Source organism: Carassius gibelio, chromosome A15, assembly GCF_023724105.1.
Source record: "Carassius gibelio isolate Cgi1373 ecotype wild population from Czech Republic chromosome A15, carGib1.2-hapl.c, whole genome shotgun sequence".
In the NCBI taxonomy this organism is placed as follows: Eukaryota; Metazoa; Chordata; class Actinopteri; order Cypriniformes; family Cyprinidae; genus Carassius; species Carassius gibelio.
The window spans coordinates 8758740-8776638 of record NC_068385.1 but is presented as its reverse complement, the minus strand read 5'-3'; the positions used below and the strand labels follow the sequence as shown (position 1 = coordinate 8776638).

At 39.4% G+C, this 17899-nt stretch overlaps 1 protein-coding gene across 8 annotated transcripts in view; it reads right to left on the bottom strand.

Annotated features, from left to right (window-relative positions):
- Nucleotides 1-17899, bottom strand: part of LOC128029092 (eukaryotic translation initiation factor 4 gamma 1) — a 69576-nt gene that overhangs the window by 2884 nt on the left and 48793 nt on the right. The window contains exons 14-21 of one of the 8 annotated variants that reach the window (XM_052616620.1): nt 10202-10368; nt 6764-6886; nt 6429-6512; nt 5156-5273; nt 4958-5072; nt 1957-2186; nt 782-799; nt 31-143 (exon numbers count right to left, since the gene is read on the bottom strand). The exons of 3 other annotated variants lie outside the window; for them this stretch is intronic. In XM_052616620.1, the coding sequence (XP_052472580.1) occupies nt 31-143; nt 782-799; nt 1957-2186; nt 4958-5072; nt 5156-5273; nt 6429-6512; nt 6764-6886; nt 10202-10368 (968 nt within the window). Of the gene's footprint in view, nt 1-30; nt 169-525; nt 624-781; nt 800-1956; nt 2187-4957; nt 5073-5155; nt 5274-6428; nt 6513-6763; nt 6887-10201; nt 10369-17899 lie in introns of all 8 variants that reach the window. 4 more of the 8 variants (XM_052616618.1, XM_052616619.1, XM_052616621.1 and 1 more) reach the window with 4 other exon arrangements.

Here is a 17899-nt window from a genome sequence, read left to right as displayed (position 1 = left end):
CACACACATGCGCGCACACACACTCTGTACCTCCACCCAGTCAAAGATCCTCTGGTTGTCTGCTTTCTCCTGCAGGAGTCGCTCCAGCTCTCTAGAAATATCTTCTGGACTCAGAGTCACTTTACTGCTCTTCCTCACACACTCCTCACCCAGAGTGAACTCCACTCCCTGCACACACACACACACACAGGATTATTAATCATAATGCACTCTACCCACAGTGCACTTTAAAGTGTGCATCAGGTATTTAAATTAGCACTGGAATTAGCTCACTCAGTGTCGATCACTGTGTAGTGAATGAGCAATCTATTTGGGACACAGCGAGCAGGATTAAATGATTTTGGGAAAAAAGGGAAAAAACAATCCCAATGTTTCTGATAAAGAATGTGACTGCAATTTCAAATACAATTAATAAAACTACAAGTTTTTTAGTAATATATCAATATGAAATAAGGAGCAGAGTAGCATCACAGGTAACAAACAGGCCACACTATGACGCGTGTGTGTGTGTGTGTGTGTGTGTACCTCGATGATGGCAGTGGACTTCTTCTCCATCTCCTCCTCTGTCAGCGCAGGTTTGGAGGAAACAGGTGGAGGATTGGGAACAGATTCTCTCTTCACTGCTTACAAATTAAACACACAACAACAAACCTGTCAAAGATCTCATCAGTGTGTGTTTGTTACATCTGCGTGACATTAATAACTAATGTTGCAATTTTAATGGTAAAATTAATAAATAATAATATTAATGTTGCAGTAAAATAAGATGAATGGCTTAAATTTTGCAGAGTTTCCCAAACTAGGATTTGGGATGGAAATTCATTACTTTTTAATAATAAATAATATTTGTAATAAATATAATAGATTTATTTATCAGATGCTTTTATACAAAGCTACTTACAAATGAGGACAACAAAAGCAATCATAACCAACAAAAGAGCGATAATATGCAAATGCTATATTAGTATATTATTATAGTGTTATATTTCAATTTCACAAAGAAACAAGCAGCATTTTGTCCAAGCAATAAGAAAAGGACACATTTAATTTATAATTTGTCTTAAAATTTGTTAAAAAAAAAAAAGAATCTAATTGAATCGCGAAATCAAAATCGTAAATCAAATCAAATGATGAGTTAAGCAAATCGTTACATCCCTATTAATAATACTGAAATTATAATAACACAAACTAAGGTCTGGATTTTGGCCAAACTGGGGTTTGTGAGGAAAAAACAGGAGTTGATTAAAAACTAAAAATGTATATAAAAAAATAATATTATAAAAGTTATACATTTTCAAATTAAAGAAACGGTTATATTGGATATTGCAATATTAATATTAATAAATAATAATATGAATGTTGCAATAACAATAATAACAAAAACGTTTGTCTGGGTATTGGTACTAATTTCCTGATTTAATTAAATGAATATCCGTAAAAAGGATTGATATCAAGAACTGTGTAACAAGTGGGGCGGGGCAGAAAGCCATGGGAACGGAGCGAAGCCGGTGGAGTGATTTTGGAAATGAGCGACACCTGCTCCACTCACCGGTCTCGAGTTCCACGGAAGAGATCGGAAGGATACAAAAGAGGAGCGACGACAGTGAAGGACGAGAAAGGACCAGGTCTGGGTTTTATTTTGTGTTTGGTTTTGTTTGTGCGCGGCAGTCGTCTGTGAGGGGCTGTCTCACTGTTTTGTGTTTATTTTGTAATTACATTTGTATTTGAATATTCGCCGATTCCTGCCTCCTCCTTCCCTTTCTACAAACTGCATTACAAACTGATATTAGATGGCTTAAATAAAAATCATAATTACTTAGAAAAATAACTCCTTCTAAAAAGAGAGACTATTAAATAAATATTGCATAAATTACCTCAAACTAAGCTAAACTACAAACCAAAACACAAAATTAAATCAAAAGAAACATAATGACCCTGTACTGCACACGCTGTTACCATTACTGTTCACTTTACCATGTTCTCGGTCTCTCTCGCGCCATAGCATCTCTCGTTCCAAACTTTTCTCCTCCTTTTCACGGCTAAAGCGGTGCTTGCCGACCTTGGGACGGATCCAGTCCATTCGGTCAAATCCAAGGTCGTTACGTCGATTGTAGCGGTCACCGACGCAGTCCATACGTTCATCGCCCCGGATGAAACGAAGGCTGTGTTCCGGACCTGAACTGCTCCTGAGAAACAAACACAGGGATAAACCATCAGCAGAAGCAAAAAAGAACGCTAGAATACTTGAGAAAGCCAACCTACTTATCTGCTTTTTTTAAAAAATGGAATAATGTAGTGTTTGTTATAAGTAATTTATCCATGCGATTCATTGTTGCCCTGCCAATATTTTATAAAAACAATTTAACCTCCCGTCCCCCTCAATCGACTCTTCTTCCAGTCACGAGCTATGGCACGAGGGCTGAGCTAGTGATCTGAGGGTAAATGCTGGGATAAACAACAGGGGGAAAAACTGATGCTTCACTTCATAGAAATCGATGCGTTGACCAATTCTGACGCAAGCCATGGCGGAGTACACTACCCTTAAAAACTGAAAGGATATTACCACAACATTACTCTTAGGACATTTTACTATTTGTTTTATCAATATGACTTAACCTGATGCAGGACGTGCTCAGTCATTCAGGGAGTTTCTCTCTCTCTTGTGCGCACACACTGTTAGGTATGTTTTGTGCCGTTGATCGTCCTCGTCTACCTCAATAAATAAAGAAAATTCTTCATGTTAGGGTGTCACCGGTGAATCCAGTGGAGAGAAATCCCCTCATAACTAACTGCCTCGATTTTGTTAGCAACACCCTTGTCTCAGCCTCACACCGTTGGCTAAACGTCTGATGCATGTGGGACACAAAAGTGGAAACATTTCAGGAGTGTCGCAGTCATCATCGGACTGGTGGAATTATATAGGATTTCAGGGAGACGTGTATGTCACTTTCTTTACATTCCATCTGGAAACAAAGATGACATTCCACCAAACCCCGTCATTAAAGAAGAAAACTGTTGTGTTTACAACTTTATCTATATATTTAATGTTATTTACTTTTGGTAAATGTCTCGGTTATGTTTGTAACCCTCGACCCCTGAAAGAGGTAATGGAGATCTCGAACTGTTGAAATCGAACTGGGATCTTGCTTCGAGAGACCAATCTACTTTGAGTGTAAACTAAACAAGCCAATGGACACTGACAATAGGTGATGAATGCATGATTGCACAGCATGAGCATAAAAAGCACTCAGTGAGATTGGATAACACTGGGAAAATTTACCTGTACCACTTGAAACAGGAACGTTGCAGAAGCCCCATCCTTTCCCGAAGGAGTTTTTGGAAGCACTTACACATATGAACAACTGTTTAGGTGCAGAAAAGAGGTGATTATAACATTGACCGAAAATGCGTGCAGGTCACCTACTCTCTTTATGGAGGTCAGTGCAAACAGGAGCAGAGTTTTCATTGATAGAAACTTCAGCTCAAATGGGCTCTGCTTTAATGTTTTTAGCACTAGAGACAGGTCCCAAGAGGGTATAGAGGGGGGACGGGAGGATTTAACCTTCTCACCCCCCTAAGGAACCTGATGACCAGGTCAGGCTTCCTTACTGACTTCCCCTCCGATGGGTCATGGTTAGCAGAGGGAGGGAGACAGCCTTCGCTCCAACCCTTGCTGCAGTCTGGGCAGTTGGGGGCCCGTCCACACCCCAGACACTGCGTGGCCATTGTACGTGGCCCCCAGATGGTGGTGGAGGCATCCGTGTAGAAGATCTGACCAAGGGGTGAAGGTTTGGTGACAAGCTGGTGCTCTCAAACCACCCGCTGCTGCCAGCTGGCGAGAGAGGAGGATGAGTGTGGTCTGGTTTTGGTCCGTCCGCAACTCTCCGGGGCCTCTTGGGACCAAGACACACAGAAAACCGCGCTGTCATAGAGATTTTTGGAAACCAAATTCTCCACCCGGCACTCCCCCAGGGGAGGGAGAGGTGCATTCACCATCCCCCAAAGAGCAGTTTCCTCTCTTTCTGGGTCGCCTGTCCCGGGGCTTACTCTTCCGCTCACCGCCAGGTCTGACGGGGGCCTGGAAGGGCAGGGTGGGGAGGGGAGCAACAGGTTTCCCCACCAGGAGGAGGCGGTCTTAGGACACAACTGCATTGCTACCGACAGCTCCACCAGGGTGATCGCCATATACCCCTTAGCTGCAACCTCGTAGAGGGTGGTGAGGGATAAGGAACCAGCAGGTCAGTTTCTGGCAGTAAAACATGGCGTCCATGAACTGGTGAGCTCCTTATCCACCTTCAGGAAGAAAGGCACTGGGGCGGGGCCCAGGAAAAAATACCACTGGTACGCTCTTTGAAGAGGGCCCAGCGCGTTCCTTTTGTCGGATTGACTGGTTGAGAAGCACTAGAAGAGTGATGGTCGCCCCAAAGGGGTTGGTTCCCTGAGGGCTTTGCCACCACTGTAACCCTCAGACCTCCCAAAGTTGTCCTTGCACGGGTGAAACGGCATCTTTAAAAAGACGATCTGTCGTCTTTACAAAGACACACCCCGTACTGTTTTAGTGAAATCGGATCTTTCAAGGAAATGCTCTTTTATGTGCTGAGATGCACAGGAGAAATTGCCACTTGCAGCACAAAATGGGTAGTGCAGCCTCAAGTGTGCAACCAGCTCGACACAGGAATGACCACCGCTGAAGCACCATCTGCCAACACAAAAAGCTCCATAGAGCAGGCTGAACTCGTCGTCACACACCAAGATATTGTCAGGAGCAGAACGATGTTATTGCTCGGTTCTGAAGCGAAAAGCTGGTATGCTTGTTTAGTTTACACTCTAAGTAAATTGGTCTCTCAAATTAAGTCCCAATTTATCGGTGACATCGAGAGTGACTGACTGAAAGGGAACTAGAATATGCCTGTCCAACCAGAAACCTTTTTCTTTGCCTATTTCTATATCCTCTGACCTGTAAGGAACCCTCCTGTCAGAGTCGATTTTGGTGGCTGATGATGATGAAGAGTAGGAAGGCTGCTGAAGTGTTGAAAAGCGGTTCAAAGTGCTCGTACGACCAGAATCCTGGGCTGTAAAAAACGTTTACAGATCAAAGTCACATCCTGTCTGAATGCATGTGCAACAAATATATACACACGTGCGACACACTCACTGCTGTCACTGGGTTTGGATCCTGAGCCCCTGCTGCTGCATTTGCCCCAACTGCCCCATGAGCCTTTACCTCCAGGAAGATTTTTTGTGAATTGATTATTGAAGTCCCAAGCGTCCGGCTGCACAACAAACAAACAGCATTAAGGCCCCGATATACTTTTAACGAAATCGAAGATAAACTGAATAAAGCCAAAAAGAAGTTCGGGGGTAGTTTGTTTTGGCTCCGAAACACCTTTATGATTCCATTGGTCAGTGGCGATTAGAATATTCAAAAATAGTATAACGTCGCTCAGCCTTTTCTAACTTCTTTTTGTCCACAAACGAAGAATGAAAATTAACTTAATTTGAAGTATATCAGGGCCTTTAGTGTTAAGCGGTAATACTGAGTGTAAGTCAGAGTTTATTAGATGAATCAAATGAAAACATAAAAAAGTAATACTTAAAATAAATGTTGTGTAAAAAAAGCTTGTATTTCATTTTTAAAATAAAAAATTAATTTTTTTGTAACTGAACTTTAAATAACTAAAACAAAAACTGTAATAAAAATGAAAGAATGCTACATAGACATGTATAAAAAAAGCCCAAATGCACTAAAAATGACAAAAACCCAACAAAGTGAATAATATTTTAAAATGAAAATAGAAAACAGAAAATTAAAAACTGATTCAAAATGCAGGGATTTTGTGAGTCGACGAAAAGCAAAAAAATGATTAAATCTTAAAAACGTCAATTTAAAATATTTTTTAAAATAATGTCAATATTTTAAATAAAAATAAAACATTTACAAAAAATTATTCAATGTAAGATAAGATCAGAAAACTGTGAGCATGCGAGTGATATTAAATTAAATTAAAATAATTTTCATAATCTTAAAAAAATGTAACCTAAAATATTAACCTAAGACATTTACAAAGTTCAAGTTGAAAAATTAAATTACACCCCCACTTAATTTTATTTTTATATAGTATTTCATTAAAATATATTACCACTTTTATCAATTATTGTTACCTAAACCTAAAACCATAAAAAACAGATTTGTTTATTGAAAAATGATGAAAACTAGCAGCAGAAATGTTGTTTTGGCAACTAACTAAAACAAGTTTAGGTTGATGCACTGGAACCAAACTAAAACTAGAAACCTAAATAATATTTTTAAAAATGACCAAAGCAGTTGAAATTTGTGGACCAAAAAAACTTCTTATTGATTATTTATAGATCAGATGTAAGCTGACTTCACAATAATCAATAATAAATGTACTGGAGGTGAATCAGACCTTGGTGATCTTGCTGAGTCGTGTCGTGTCGATGGGTCTGTTCTTGGTGGAGTTGGGAACCGTCTCCCAGCCGTCGTCAGGAGCCTGGTCGTTGAGAAACAAAAAGATTTCTGATTATTATCAGTGTTGAAAACAGTTGTGCTGCCCAATATTTTTGTGGAAACTGTGATACATTTTATTTTTCATTTTTCATATTAATTCTTAATATCCATTTTTTAAAAGTTATTTCATTTGAATTTTAAGGCACTAAACATTTTATTTAGAATAATGTAGAACGAACTGTTCACAATAATGCCAGGAATAAGAAATAAGAAAGTAAATAATCCCCCACTCACACTATTTTGATGGTTTACCCGTCGTAAATCAAGAAAGTCCTGCAGCATGAAGCGAATTCTGGAAGAGGTTTTCCGCTCCTTAATAATTTTCTCCATCTGGTTGAAATATTGATCCATTTGGGGCTAAAAAAAAAAAAAAAAATCAGCAGAACATAAGTACGAGTCATATATTTTATAATTTTCATTTTAAATTGTATGTTCCTGTGGTTTTAATTACTTTTATATATATATATATATATATATATATATATATATATATATTAGTGCTGTCAAAATTAGCGCGTTAACGCATTCGATTAATTTGAAATATTTAACGCGTTAAAATAAAATAACGCAATTAACGCGGTTGCAGTTTTTTTTATTTCCAGTTGTGGCCTATGTGTGTTCAACGTGCAAAGAAATATGGATAAGACCAAGGAAGGACTTTTAGACGGAAAGTTTCAGTATAAAACTCTGCCGGATTACTCTTCAGTCTGCCACAAGAAACATTATGACTGTATGACTGTAACAGTGCGTAAATCAGACCTTTCTGTAACGCTAACGTTAATAAGCTTAAACGAAAATAAAGAAATAATTGTGTAGCGGAGTATTTTTTGTACACAGTGCCGCGAACTGTCAATCACTCCTGTACGCGTGCACAGGCACGTGCACAGGTAGGGCTCAACCTGTGCAGAGCACATGCCCTTTTTGCCCTTAAACTCCGAAGTGCCCTTTTTTGGTGGTGTTTTTTTTTTTTTTGTTTTTTTTTTTTAATCAATGCTATTGGTCACCCTTTACGCCTGTCTGTCTGTTTTGCCAAATTAAAGTTCTTAAAACGAGCTTGTGTAAATCTTATTCGATCCTCAAGCTGTCAGTAAGCTGATAACTCCGCCCCCTCTGTATTCATTGAATCAACTGAAGTTCCATAGCAGCCGCACAGTAGACAACAGCTGAGCTGAACAGTTTTGCGAAGGGTAAATAAATATCTTGTTGTTTGAATAAGTAGTACTACTAAACACTGTCTATAAAGGCTCATATTTTATTTATTTGATGTCTGACTGACTCACTGACTGAGACATGTGGGACGTCGCCTGAGAGAGAAGGCTAGCATTTGCCATCTAGTCATAGCCAACACTTAAATAGCCTGTGCACACAGTTGCAATTCATCTTTTATAAAATGCTAATTTGGCCAAATGCATTTTACCACAGGAAAAACTGAGCGCTCCGTCTATATACCTAAAAAAACTAGTTTGTAACCTGTAGATGAAAATGTAATGTGATGCGAGGCACCGTCGCCGTTTTAATGACGGACAGAAAAAAAAATCACATTTGCACACATTCGCTGGTCAAAAACTATATATTGATAAGTAATACAACAACATAATTTGTTTTTACCATCGGGAAATCATAATAGGTGCGCCCCCCGCTGTTTCGTACTGGAACTTACACAAAGCGACGAGCGATCCTCGTCACCTAACATATATTTCAAAGAAATGTCTTCTTTGATTCATGATTGCTGATAGACTTAATTTATTAACATTTAGGCTAATCATGTTATGATATACTCTCTGTATACTCTCTGTATAAAATGTTGTAAAACATGGTTTTACTACAGTAATGTAGTAGTAACTAAAAAAAAAAATTACAGAAGATCACTGAAATCTTTATATTTTATCATGCAGAATGTAATTCATGATTCATTCCAAGGCTTCATTTATTTGATCCAAAATACAGCAAAATCAGTAATATTGTGTAATATTTTTACAATTTTAAATAACTGTTTTCTATTTGAATATATTTTAAAATGTGATTTTATTTTTGTGATCAAAGCTGAATTTTCAGCATCATTACTCCAGTTCAGTACTCTTCAGTGTCACGTGGTCCTTCAGAAATGCTTTTCACTGCAACTGTACTTTTCACACTATTTTTTTTTTTTTTCATTGCTGGCTTATTTTAGGGAAAGTGTAGTGAATAAGAGACCTTTAAGAGACCAACATCCCTGGTCCACCACAGTATCAAATTTTTGCCAGATACATGGGTCACAGAAGGTTGCTGTTGTATTAGATTTAAAGAAGCCCTTAAAACCCTGTTTATCTATATTATCTAATTATCTAATATTATTATTATGGTTGTTATTAATCGTGAATAAATCTAAAGCTTTTGAGACTATTATTTTGTGTTATTGAATTTGTCATGAAGATGTGACCATTTCTTCCTTTTATGCAGGCTTACTAAATAATCTTGATATAAAAGGGGGGGGGGGTGCCCTTTTTCAGTTTCAGCACATGCCCCTCAAAAGGTCTGTGCACGGCCCTGCGCGTGCATCACTGTCCTCCTCAGCTGCAGCAACTTGCGCTCTCTCTCTTCATCAAGCTTTAAAACAAAAAGGGGACAAAAAGATCATATTGTCTTTGTGCATAGGCTATAGATTAATTAGATAAATGAATATCTAAATTTGTGCCTTGCCGTCTACGGTATTTTTTTAGAACTTAGAAAAAAGATGCTGCAGCCATTGAACAGCCAGCGGGGGCTGCAGGACGACTCAACCTCCGCAGACAGTTTTTAACGTTTATCAGACAATAAATACTCAAGATTTTGCTTTAGTATAACTCACAACGAGTTTCACACACCTTCTCCGGCCACGTTGAGTTGTTGACACTTAACAGTGGGAAAAGCGACACATGCGCTATTCACTTGTATTATTTAAGGGTGAATGGGTAATGTAGTTTCTGCTCTGGGTGGGATGAATTAGGAAGCTTGCATTGTGAAGGGCGCTCTGAAAATCGGCAGTGCAGGTAAAAGATTAAAACCTCTATTAAAACAGATGTCCAAATGAGCGTACCGGTACGCTACAAGCACGTTCTGGGCGCAAGGAGAGGAGGCGGTACGCTCAAGAGCTATATTTGGAAGTGGCGGTACTGAGTACCTGTGCATACCGGCCCACTTAAAGCACTGGCAATGACTATACTTTGGAATTTTTTTGCAGTCCACTTAGAATTCAACATGGAAATCATTTTTGTTTTTTATTGGCATTGATTGTTTTGAAATTCAAATGGTACTTACATGCCTGTGTTTTTATTTCTGTAATAAATATGGCTTTCAAGCCAACAGTTAATTTGGAGGATATTGATGGTTTATTGCAGGTATGTTGTTTACATGAGAAAATCTGTGTTACAAGTTAAACAAAAATTCCAATAAACAATCATATTTTGAATTTAAATAGTTTCTTTGTCTTGAGTTTACATTAATTATTTACATTTTACATTTACATATCCAAAAAGTTTCAGTCTTTTAATTGCGATTAATCGCGATTAATCGCGATTAATTTTAAAAAATTGTGCGATTAATTAGTTAATTTTTTTTAATCGATTGACAGCACTAATATATATATATATATATATATATATATTTTTTTTTTTTACAGTTTTTTTTTAAAGTTATTTAATGAGTGTGTGTCACCTTGGCCTTCTGGAAGTTCAGGTCTTTCCCAATGGTGGACAGCAGGCAGCAGAGACACTCCAGATTCTCCTCATCGTGGTTCTTCAGCAGCTTGATGATGCATATGTACATGATGTCCTCCGTCAGCATCTTCAGCTTGAACAGCTCCCCGATGAACTTGATGTTACCTAACGATCGTCGCAGGGCTTTGTCTTTGGCGTCCTCAAGCTCCTCCTTCAACCTCTGCTTCTCTTCTTCCTGAAGGCACACAGACAGAAGGTAAAGTCACAAATGCCTTTGTACAATGTAACTATAAAAGTACATACATACTGTATAAATATATATATATATATATATATATATATATATATATATATATATATATATTTATATATATATATATATATATATATATGTATATTTGCATACTTTCTTCTTGATATGAATCGTAAATGCAAATCATAATACGATTAAAACAGTAATCAAATCTGACAGTATGTTGTCCTATTTGACGTTGCTGATTATGAAACAACCAAGGCTGCAGATTATTTAAATGCAAACACTGCATGTGTTTAAATGAAGGGCACTTTTCGCCCCACGATTTAACGTTCGAACAAATTAAGACAGCCATAAATATTATTAGTATTGTAATTTTACATTGTTTTTTATTATTACAATGTAATATTACAGTAGTATTTATTTAGTTTTTTTTTTTAAATAACAACAATAATAATAGTTATATTAAAGCTCCAATATGTAGGAATTTTGTAATAAAATTTCCGAAAATAACTTGAACAGTGTGATACATTTCCTCCAGTTGTGTACTTACAATATCTCAAAAGTCTCCAAAGATTTTTTATTTCAGAGAAATTCCGATTTTAAATAACTGGCCGTCCCGGAAAAGAAATGTCGCCTCTCAGTGACGCAATGTCCGCTCTATACTTTGTTTCCGGTGTAGATCATGTGATGTTCCACCACACCAGAATGTCACATGGTCAAATGCGGAAGTGGTGGTTATGTTATAGCCACGCGTATGGTTTGGTTGTTGTTGTTATGGATCACGATTACTCTTTGGCGAGTATTGAAGTGCCAGTAAAACGTAAGCGTCCATATTCAGATACACGCAGACTGTGTGACAAACGGAGGAATAAAACCAGGATAAATATCGGCCAGGCGTTTACGAGATGGAGAGACCTGCGTGAATATCTTGGACTTGACAGAGACTCTGCTCTCGTGAGTGTATTGATAGACAGGTAAGCAAATCAATTATTTATTTTGTTATTGTACAAGTAACGTAATAGTTACAGTAAAGATGATTTTAATAGATATGAATTACACCATATGCCTGTACATTCTGTCACTGTAGCATTTTTTTTATCAATAACGTTACCTGTGAGAAAATAACATAACGTGGCAAATGGACTGTTTCAGTTTCAATAATAGCACTTATAAACAAAGTTATATTGCTCTTTGTACTAAGGTAAGGATTTTTATGACGTGTGGTGACCGAGATTATGGCAGTACAATTAAATACAATGGGATATGTGTTGTTAAAAATATATTTAGTCATTACTTGCAAATGTTCGTTCAAATTTACTTTTAGAACGATTGGTTTGAGCACGGCATTAGCCATAAACACGTAACACTGCACAACATTAACCCAACAAATCATTTAACAAATAGCTGTAAGTTGTAACGGAGGCCAGAGAGTAGTGCTGTACAGGTAAACCTCACTCCCCGATCTCAAGAGACGCACTAGCGAAAGACGCTAGTGGCTGTAGCCATTTAGCCTCCTTGTTAGTGCGTCCGCCTCCCATGCCGAAGACCCGGGTTTGAGCCCCACTCGGAGCGTCAGAGAGGACCCAGGGAGAGAGGGGTTACATATAGTATAACATTTCACATTCCTTGCAGTTCATTAATTATGATGACATAAAATAATACGATCAGATATACAGGTAATACAAAAACGAATAAATTACCTCATCCGTGATCATGATTCGTTTATCCAATTTAGATACATTGCTATGGTGAAAACGCATTAAAAACGACATCTCCCATCGTCACCTGCTTCATAGCATCATCAAGCTTCACCTTTGTTATTGTTGGAAATGCGCCCTCTTGTGGTCAATTCCAAAAATCGCATACTGGAGCTTTAATAGTTAAATTTTTTATTTAATAATAACAATAATAATTGTAATTGAAAATCACAGGTAAGTGTAGCATAGCCAACTGTGAGACCAGACAATGTGACAGCGAGGAGAGCGCAAGGATATAGGGTGCTTGATTAGCAGTGACAGGTGCGGGGAATTACGCTGCGTTCCAGGGTGGTTTTTGAGCCTGTAAGTCACGACTTCAAACCACGACTCATGACTTTGTAGCATTCCAGGCAAGTCACGCCAAATTTCCTGAGCACAAGGAATTGTAGCTAGATTATTAATTTTATTGCAATGTTATATTGTCCTAAAATCGTTTTTTCAATGTGTACCACCTGAATAAACACTGCATCAGTAGGGTAATATTATCCTTAGGGGTTGCCATAGTTGTTTCGCGGGTTATGTGACGTCAGAGCTCAGAACTGGGAGTACATCGATCTAGTACACAGATGGGAAGTCACGGGTTTGACTGCTGTTCCAGTGCACTTTCATGGGTAGAAGGTTGGAAAAATATGGGTTACAGGTTGCATGGAAAATGGCATTAAACTCCGGGTAAAGCCCGGGATGCACTTCATGATTTTTGGCTGTCTGAGATGAAAGATTGCTATCGTGAAGCAGTCGTGGCAATTTCTGTGATCGTGGCTCTTAATTGGTGGTTATTGGTCGTATGGTGAGAGAGGTTCAAAGCGTTTTCCTGGTCTTGCAACCAAAGACATTGTCAGAAATTCAGCATGTTCAACGCATGGCTAATTTGCAGTTACAACCCAAATGTATGGATCAACCAGTAAAAATGAAACATTAAGGAGCTAAAATGTACCTCAAAAGGCAGTAGGGCTTAACTCAAGGAGGTCAGCCCAGCTTTGTATAATCATCCAGAAATAGTTCAGTACAGCCTCGAAACACACTGAGGACCAACAGCGTACATGAAGGAGGCAAACGCCAAGCACTGGTTGTCATGCGACAGAGTGAGCTGCTATGCAGAAAGGACCTGCACTTGCAAGGCCGGGACATCCAGACTAAAGAATCTGGCAAATGTGGATTTTGATGTCCAGCCAGCCACCTCACAAATTTCTGCAATGGACACACTGCTAAACCAGGCACAGGAAGAGGCAATGCCTCTAGTTGAGTGGGCTCTTACTCCCATGGGGCATTGAAGGCCCAAAGAAGAGTATGCTAGCCTAATAGCGTCAATTATCCATTTGGAAAATCTCTGCTTCGTAACCAGACAACCCTTGGTGCAGTCACTGAAGCATAAAAATAGCTGATCCAACCACCTGAAGGGGGCGAAACACTCAACCAAGACATTCATTGCCCTGACAGGGCAGAGTAAGTTAAACTCTTGGTCTTGCTCCTACTCACTACCTGTGCTCTAAAGTAGAGAGCACTTCAGAAACATAACTGTGTCTTGGCTTCAGGACGACCTTAGAGTCGTTGGGCCCGGATTTGAGGAAGGTGCCTGCAAATCTCCTATATGCTTTACCAATGTCAATGCCAGTAACAGATCAGTCTTAATCATCAAGGTACAAAGGTCAATGGACTGTAGCGGATCAAATGGAATGCTCTTCAGAGCCCTCAACACCATGGGCAGATCCCATATAGGGACAGTGATGGGGCAAGATGGGTTGAGCCTTCTAGACCCTTCAGAAAATTGAACACCCAAGTTGTTCCTACCCACCGACTGGCCAGCTATAGGACCGTGAGAGGCTGCTATGGCTCCTACATAGACCTTGGGATGGAAAACATCATAGATGTCCATGTCGCATGATATTAAGTCTGCGCCATAGGCTGTACACCAGGTGGAGAAGAATGGCCATCTAAGGGCATAGAGGTATCTTGTAGACAGTGCTCTAGCCTGAGAGATTATGTTTAGCACGTTTTCTTGGAAGTTCACAAGCTCCCATCAAGAGGCCAAAGGTTCAGAGCCCACAGCTCAGGCTGGGGGTGCCATATCATTCTGCTCGAGAGGAGGTCACGTCTCAGGGGAATGGGCAACAGGGCTGCCGAGAGTAGCCGGCACAGCTCTAAAATGCAGTGCTGCTTCCACCAGAACGGGGCCACCAACAGAACCATGCATTCCTGCTCCCTGAAGAGGTCGACCTCTGCCCTGCATAACAGAGGCATTTTTGAGGGTGGTCTGGCTTCAGCGAGACTTGGACCCCTCTCCTCTTTCTATCCCACAGATCAGGATGATGGCTGAGGTGCAGGGTCCAACACTATCTTGGGTTAGGGGCCCTGGCGTTAAGGAAACTGGTAGCGTCTGGCCAAGCGGGAGTGCTGGCGAGGTTTGAGGCTTAGGAGCCATGGGAGCAACTGGTGGCACGGGCTTCGTGGGATGCTGAGTCTGCACATTTTTGGGGCGACTAGAAGGAGCCATGAGCTGGATCATTTTGGCAGAAAGTGTCGCATTGTCTGGAATGAATTTTGTGCAGTGGTAAAACGTTCAGCGAAACCCTCAACTGCAGTGAAGCGAAGAGAAAGGCAGAGCAGGAAGGGTCTCTCGATCAGCTGCAAGGCTTGAGCACGGCAAAGGCTTCATAGTCTTGTAGTCTCATACCAGTTGTCATTGCTGAAGAAGAAGAATCTGATGATCCTATGGCGATGTGCCACTTATATAGCCAGATGGCCCACTTCCGAGCCATTGGTTCGTTTTTTTATTTTTATTCACTGCATTATAGACTGCATTATTGAAAGGCTTCAGTCATCTAAGAAAAAGGAGTTTTCACTAAAGCATCTTAAATAGACGCAGTACAAGTGAAGTATAGGGAACAACAGTTATTTTGATATATAATCTCAAAATAGTTGGCTAAATTGTGTAGCCCAACAAACAAGCACAAAAAACATGGAAGTTGAAAAAAATTACAATTTATTTTAAATCAGAAAAATTGCAAAAAGACTGCCCTGCCACAACCCCTACATATCAGTCCACTCAGGTGTGTGTGTGTGTGTTGTTCATACCCCTGTAGCAGCATCCAGCTCCTTCTGCTTATTCTCAAATGTTTTATCATCATCTTTGTCCTTCTCAAACTTTTTCTGACAGCGATTCAGCAGCAGCTTCCAGAAATTTACCGTCATTACAGGTTTATCTGAGGTGGGGACTTCCAGCTGTGTTTAGACACAAATGATTAAACACTTTCACACAGACCAGACCCTGCAAGAGCTGCTTTCTTTACACTCACCCTGATCAGGCAGCGGCACATGTTGGCGTAGGTCACAGAGAAGTTGGGCTCAGAGATGGCCTTCTCGAAGATTAGCTCGACCACTCCTTTCAGGCGCTCCTCTGTGTCGATGGTCAGTTCACTAACCTTCCTCATCAGCGGCTGGAACATCTGGGGCGTCAGTTTGTTCAAGATGCTCTGCATGCATTTGAACAGTTCCTGTGTCTTCAAGAACTCGGGATTGTCGGCATGCCCGCTGCGCCATACTGTGTCTGTGACCTTCTCTGCTTTATTCAGCTTCAAGTCTTCAGTGAGAGAAACACTCGCGCTGATCTTCTGCTGCTCCTTCTCGCGCTGACCTTGACCTAAATTATGAGGACCGCTCAGACCAGATGGCTAGTGAGACAGAGAAAGATGCATTATACTTATATATACAGGTGCATCTAAATAAATTAAAATGTCATTTATTTCAGTAATTCAACTCAATTTGTGAAACTCATGTATTAAATAAATTCAATGCAAACTGACTGAAGTACTTTAAGTCTTTGATTCTTTTAATTGTGATAATTTTGGCTCACATCTTGAAAGACAAAAAAAAAATGCTTCAGGTGATATTTTTTCAAATCTATTGTTGTCTATTTATTAGGGCTGGGCAAGTTAACACGTTATTATCGCATTGATTGATTAACGCAGACAATTATTTTATCGCGCATTAATGGAGTTTTTATTATTAATATTATTATTTTGAACGTCCGTTGCTCACTGGCTCTGAATACACATACAGTCATGCCCAAAAATATGTCCTTATATATGCCCTTGGTAAATATGATCAAAGAAGGCTGTGAAAATTAATCAGCATTTTTAATCCTTTTGAACTTTTATTTTAAAAATTCACAAAAATCTAAACTTTCATTGGCTAAAAAAAGAATATATATATATAGAATATATTTCTAATAAGATAACTGAGCTTCACAAATTAGTGAAGTGGCTATAAAAAAGTGCTAGAGCAGTGAAAATTCAGATTTCCATCATCAGGGCAATAATTAAGAATTTCCAATCAACAGAAAATGTTATGAAACTGCCTAAAAGAGGACGTGTGTCTTTATCGTCCTAATGTGCGCTGAGAAGGAGAGTTTTCGTGGTTAAAGACTCTCCAAGGATCACAGATGGAGAATTGCAGAAAATAGTTGAGTTTCGAGGTCAGAAAACCTGTTTGAATTTGTCAAACAGCACCTTGATCACCACATGTTGTTTAGGAGGGTTTCAAGAAAAATTCTCCTAGCTCATCCAAAAAACAAAACTCCAATATATTCAGTTATCAGACATGACTGGAACTTCAAATGGGACTGGCTTCTATGGTAAGGTGAAACTAAAAAATTAGCTTTTTAGCAGCAAACACTCAAGATGGGTTTGTTGAACACAGAGAGAAAAAAGTACCCCATATGTACAATGAAATATACAGCTGTATTTTTGATGTTGTGGGCCTATATTTCTGCTGGAGGTCCTGGACATCTTGTTTAGATACATGGCATCATGGATTCTATCAAATACCAACAGATAAAAAAATCAAAAAGTGACTGACTCTGTTAGAAATCTTATAATGGATCATGTTTGGATCATCCAACTGTACAATAATCCAAACAAAAACCTCAAAAACATCACAGAAATGGGTCACTGAGCACAAAACCAAGCTTCTGCTAAAGCCATTCCAGTCCTCTGACCTGAACCAGAAAATGAGAGGAGGGAACTGAAGAGGAGAAGCACCAACATGGAGCTGGGAATCTAAAGGGTCTGGAGTGATTCTGGATGAAGGAATTGTCTCTGATCTCTTGTCAGGGGTTCTCTAACCTCATCAGGCATTATAGGAGAAAATTTAATAAAAGGGTGTCTTTAATTGTGGCCATTGTGTATTAGAGAAAAACATTTATTTCATAATGATATTTCCCCCCATTTTAAATTCTTATTATCCAATGGAGGTAGGTTATCAAAAGAATGAAATTTATATCAAAAGAATGGAAATTTGATCTTCAGCCATCACCTACAGGTAACAGTTCATTTGAATCACATGCCATTACTGTAACCCCCATGTGTTAAAATCCACTTTTTGGTCATTTATCGTCCCCCAGGTCAATTGGGAACCTTCTTGGAGGAGTTGGATGTGCTGCTATCAAACTTTCCTGAAGATGGTACTCCTCTGGTACTGCTTGGTGACTTCGAACATCCACCTAAGATAAACCCCAGGCTAGTGACTTCAAAACTCTGCTCTCCTCATTTGATCTTAAGTGAGTGACTACTACAGCGAATCAGGCCACCAACTGGACCTCATCTACACACGCTGTTGCTCTGTGGACAACTCTTCAGTAGTTTCAGCTCTGGACATGAACAGTGCTACGGACACTCTTTGCTCCACT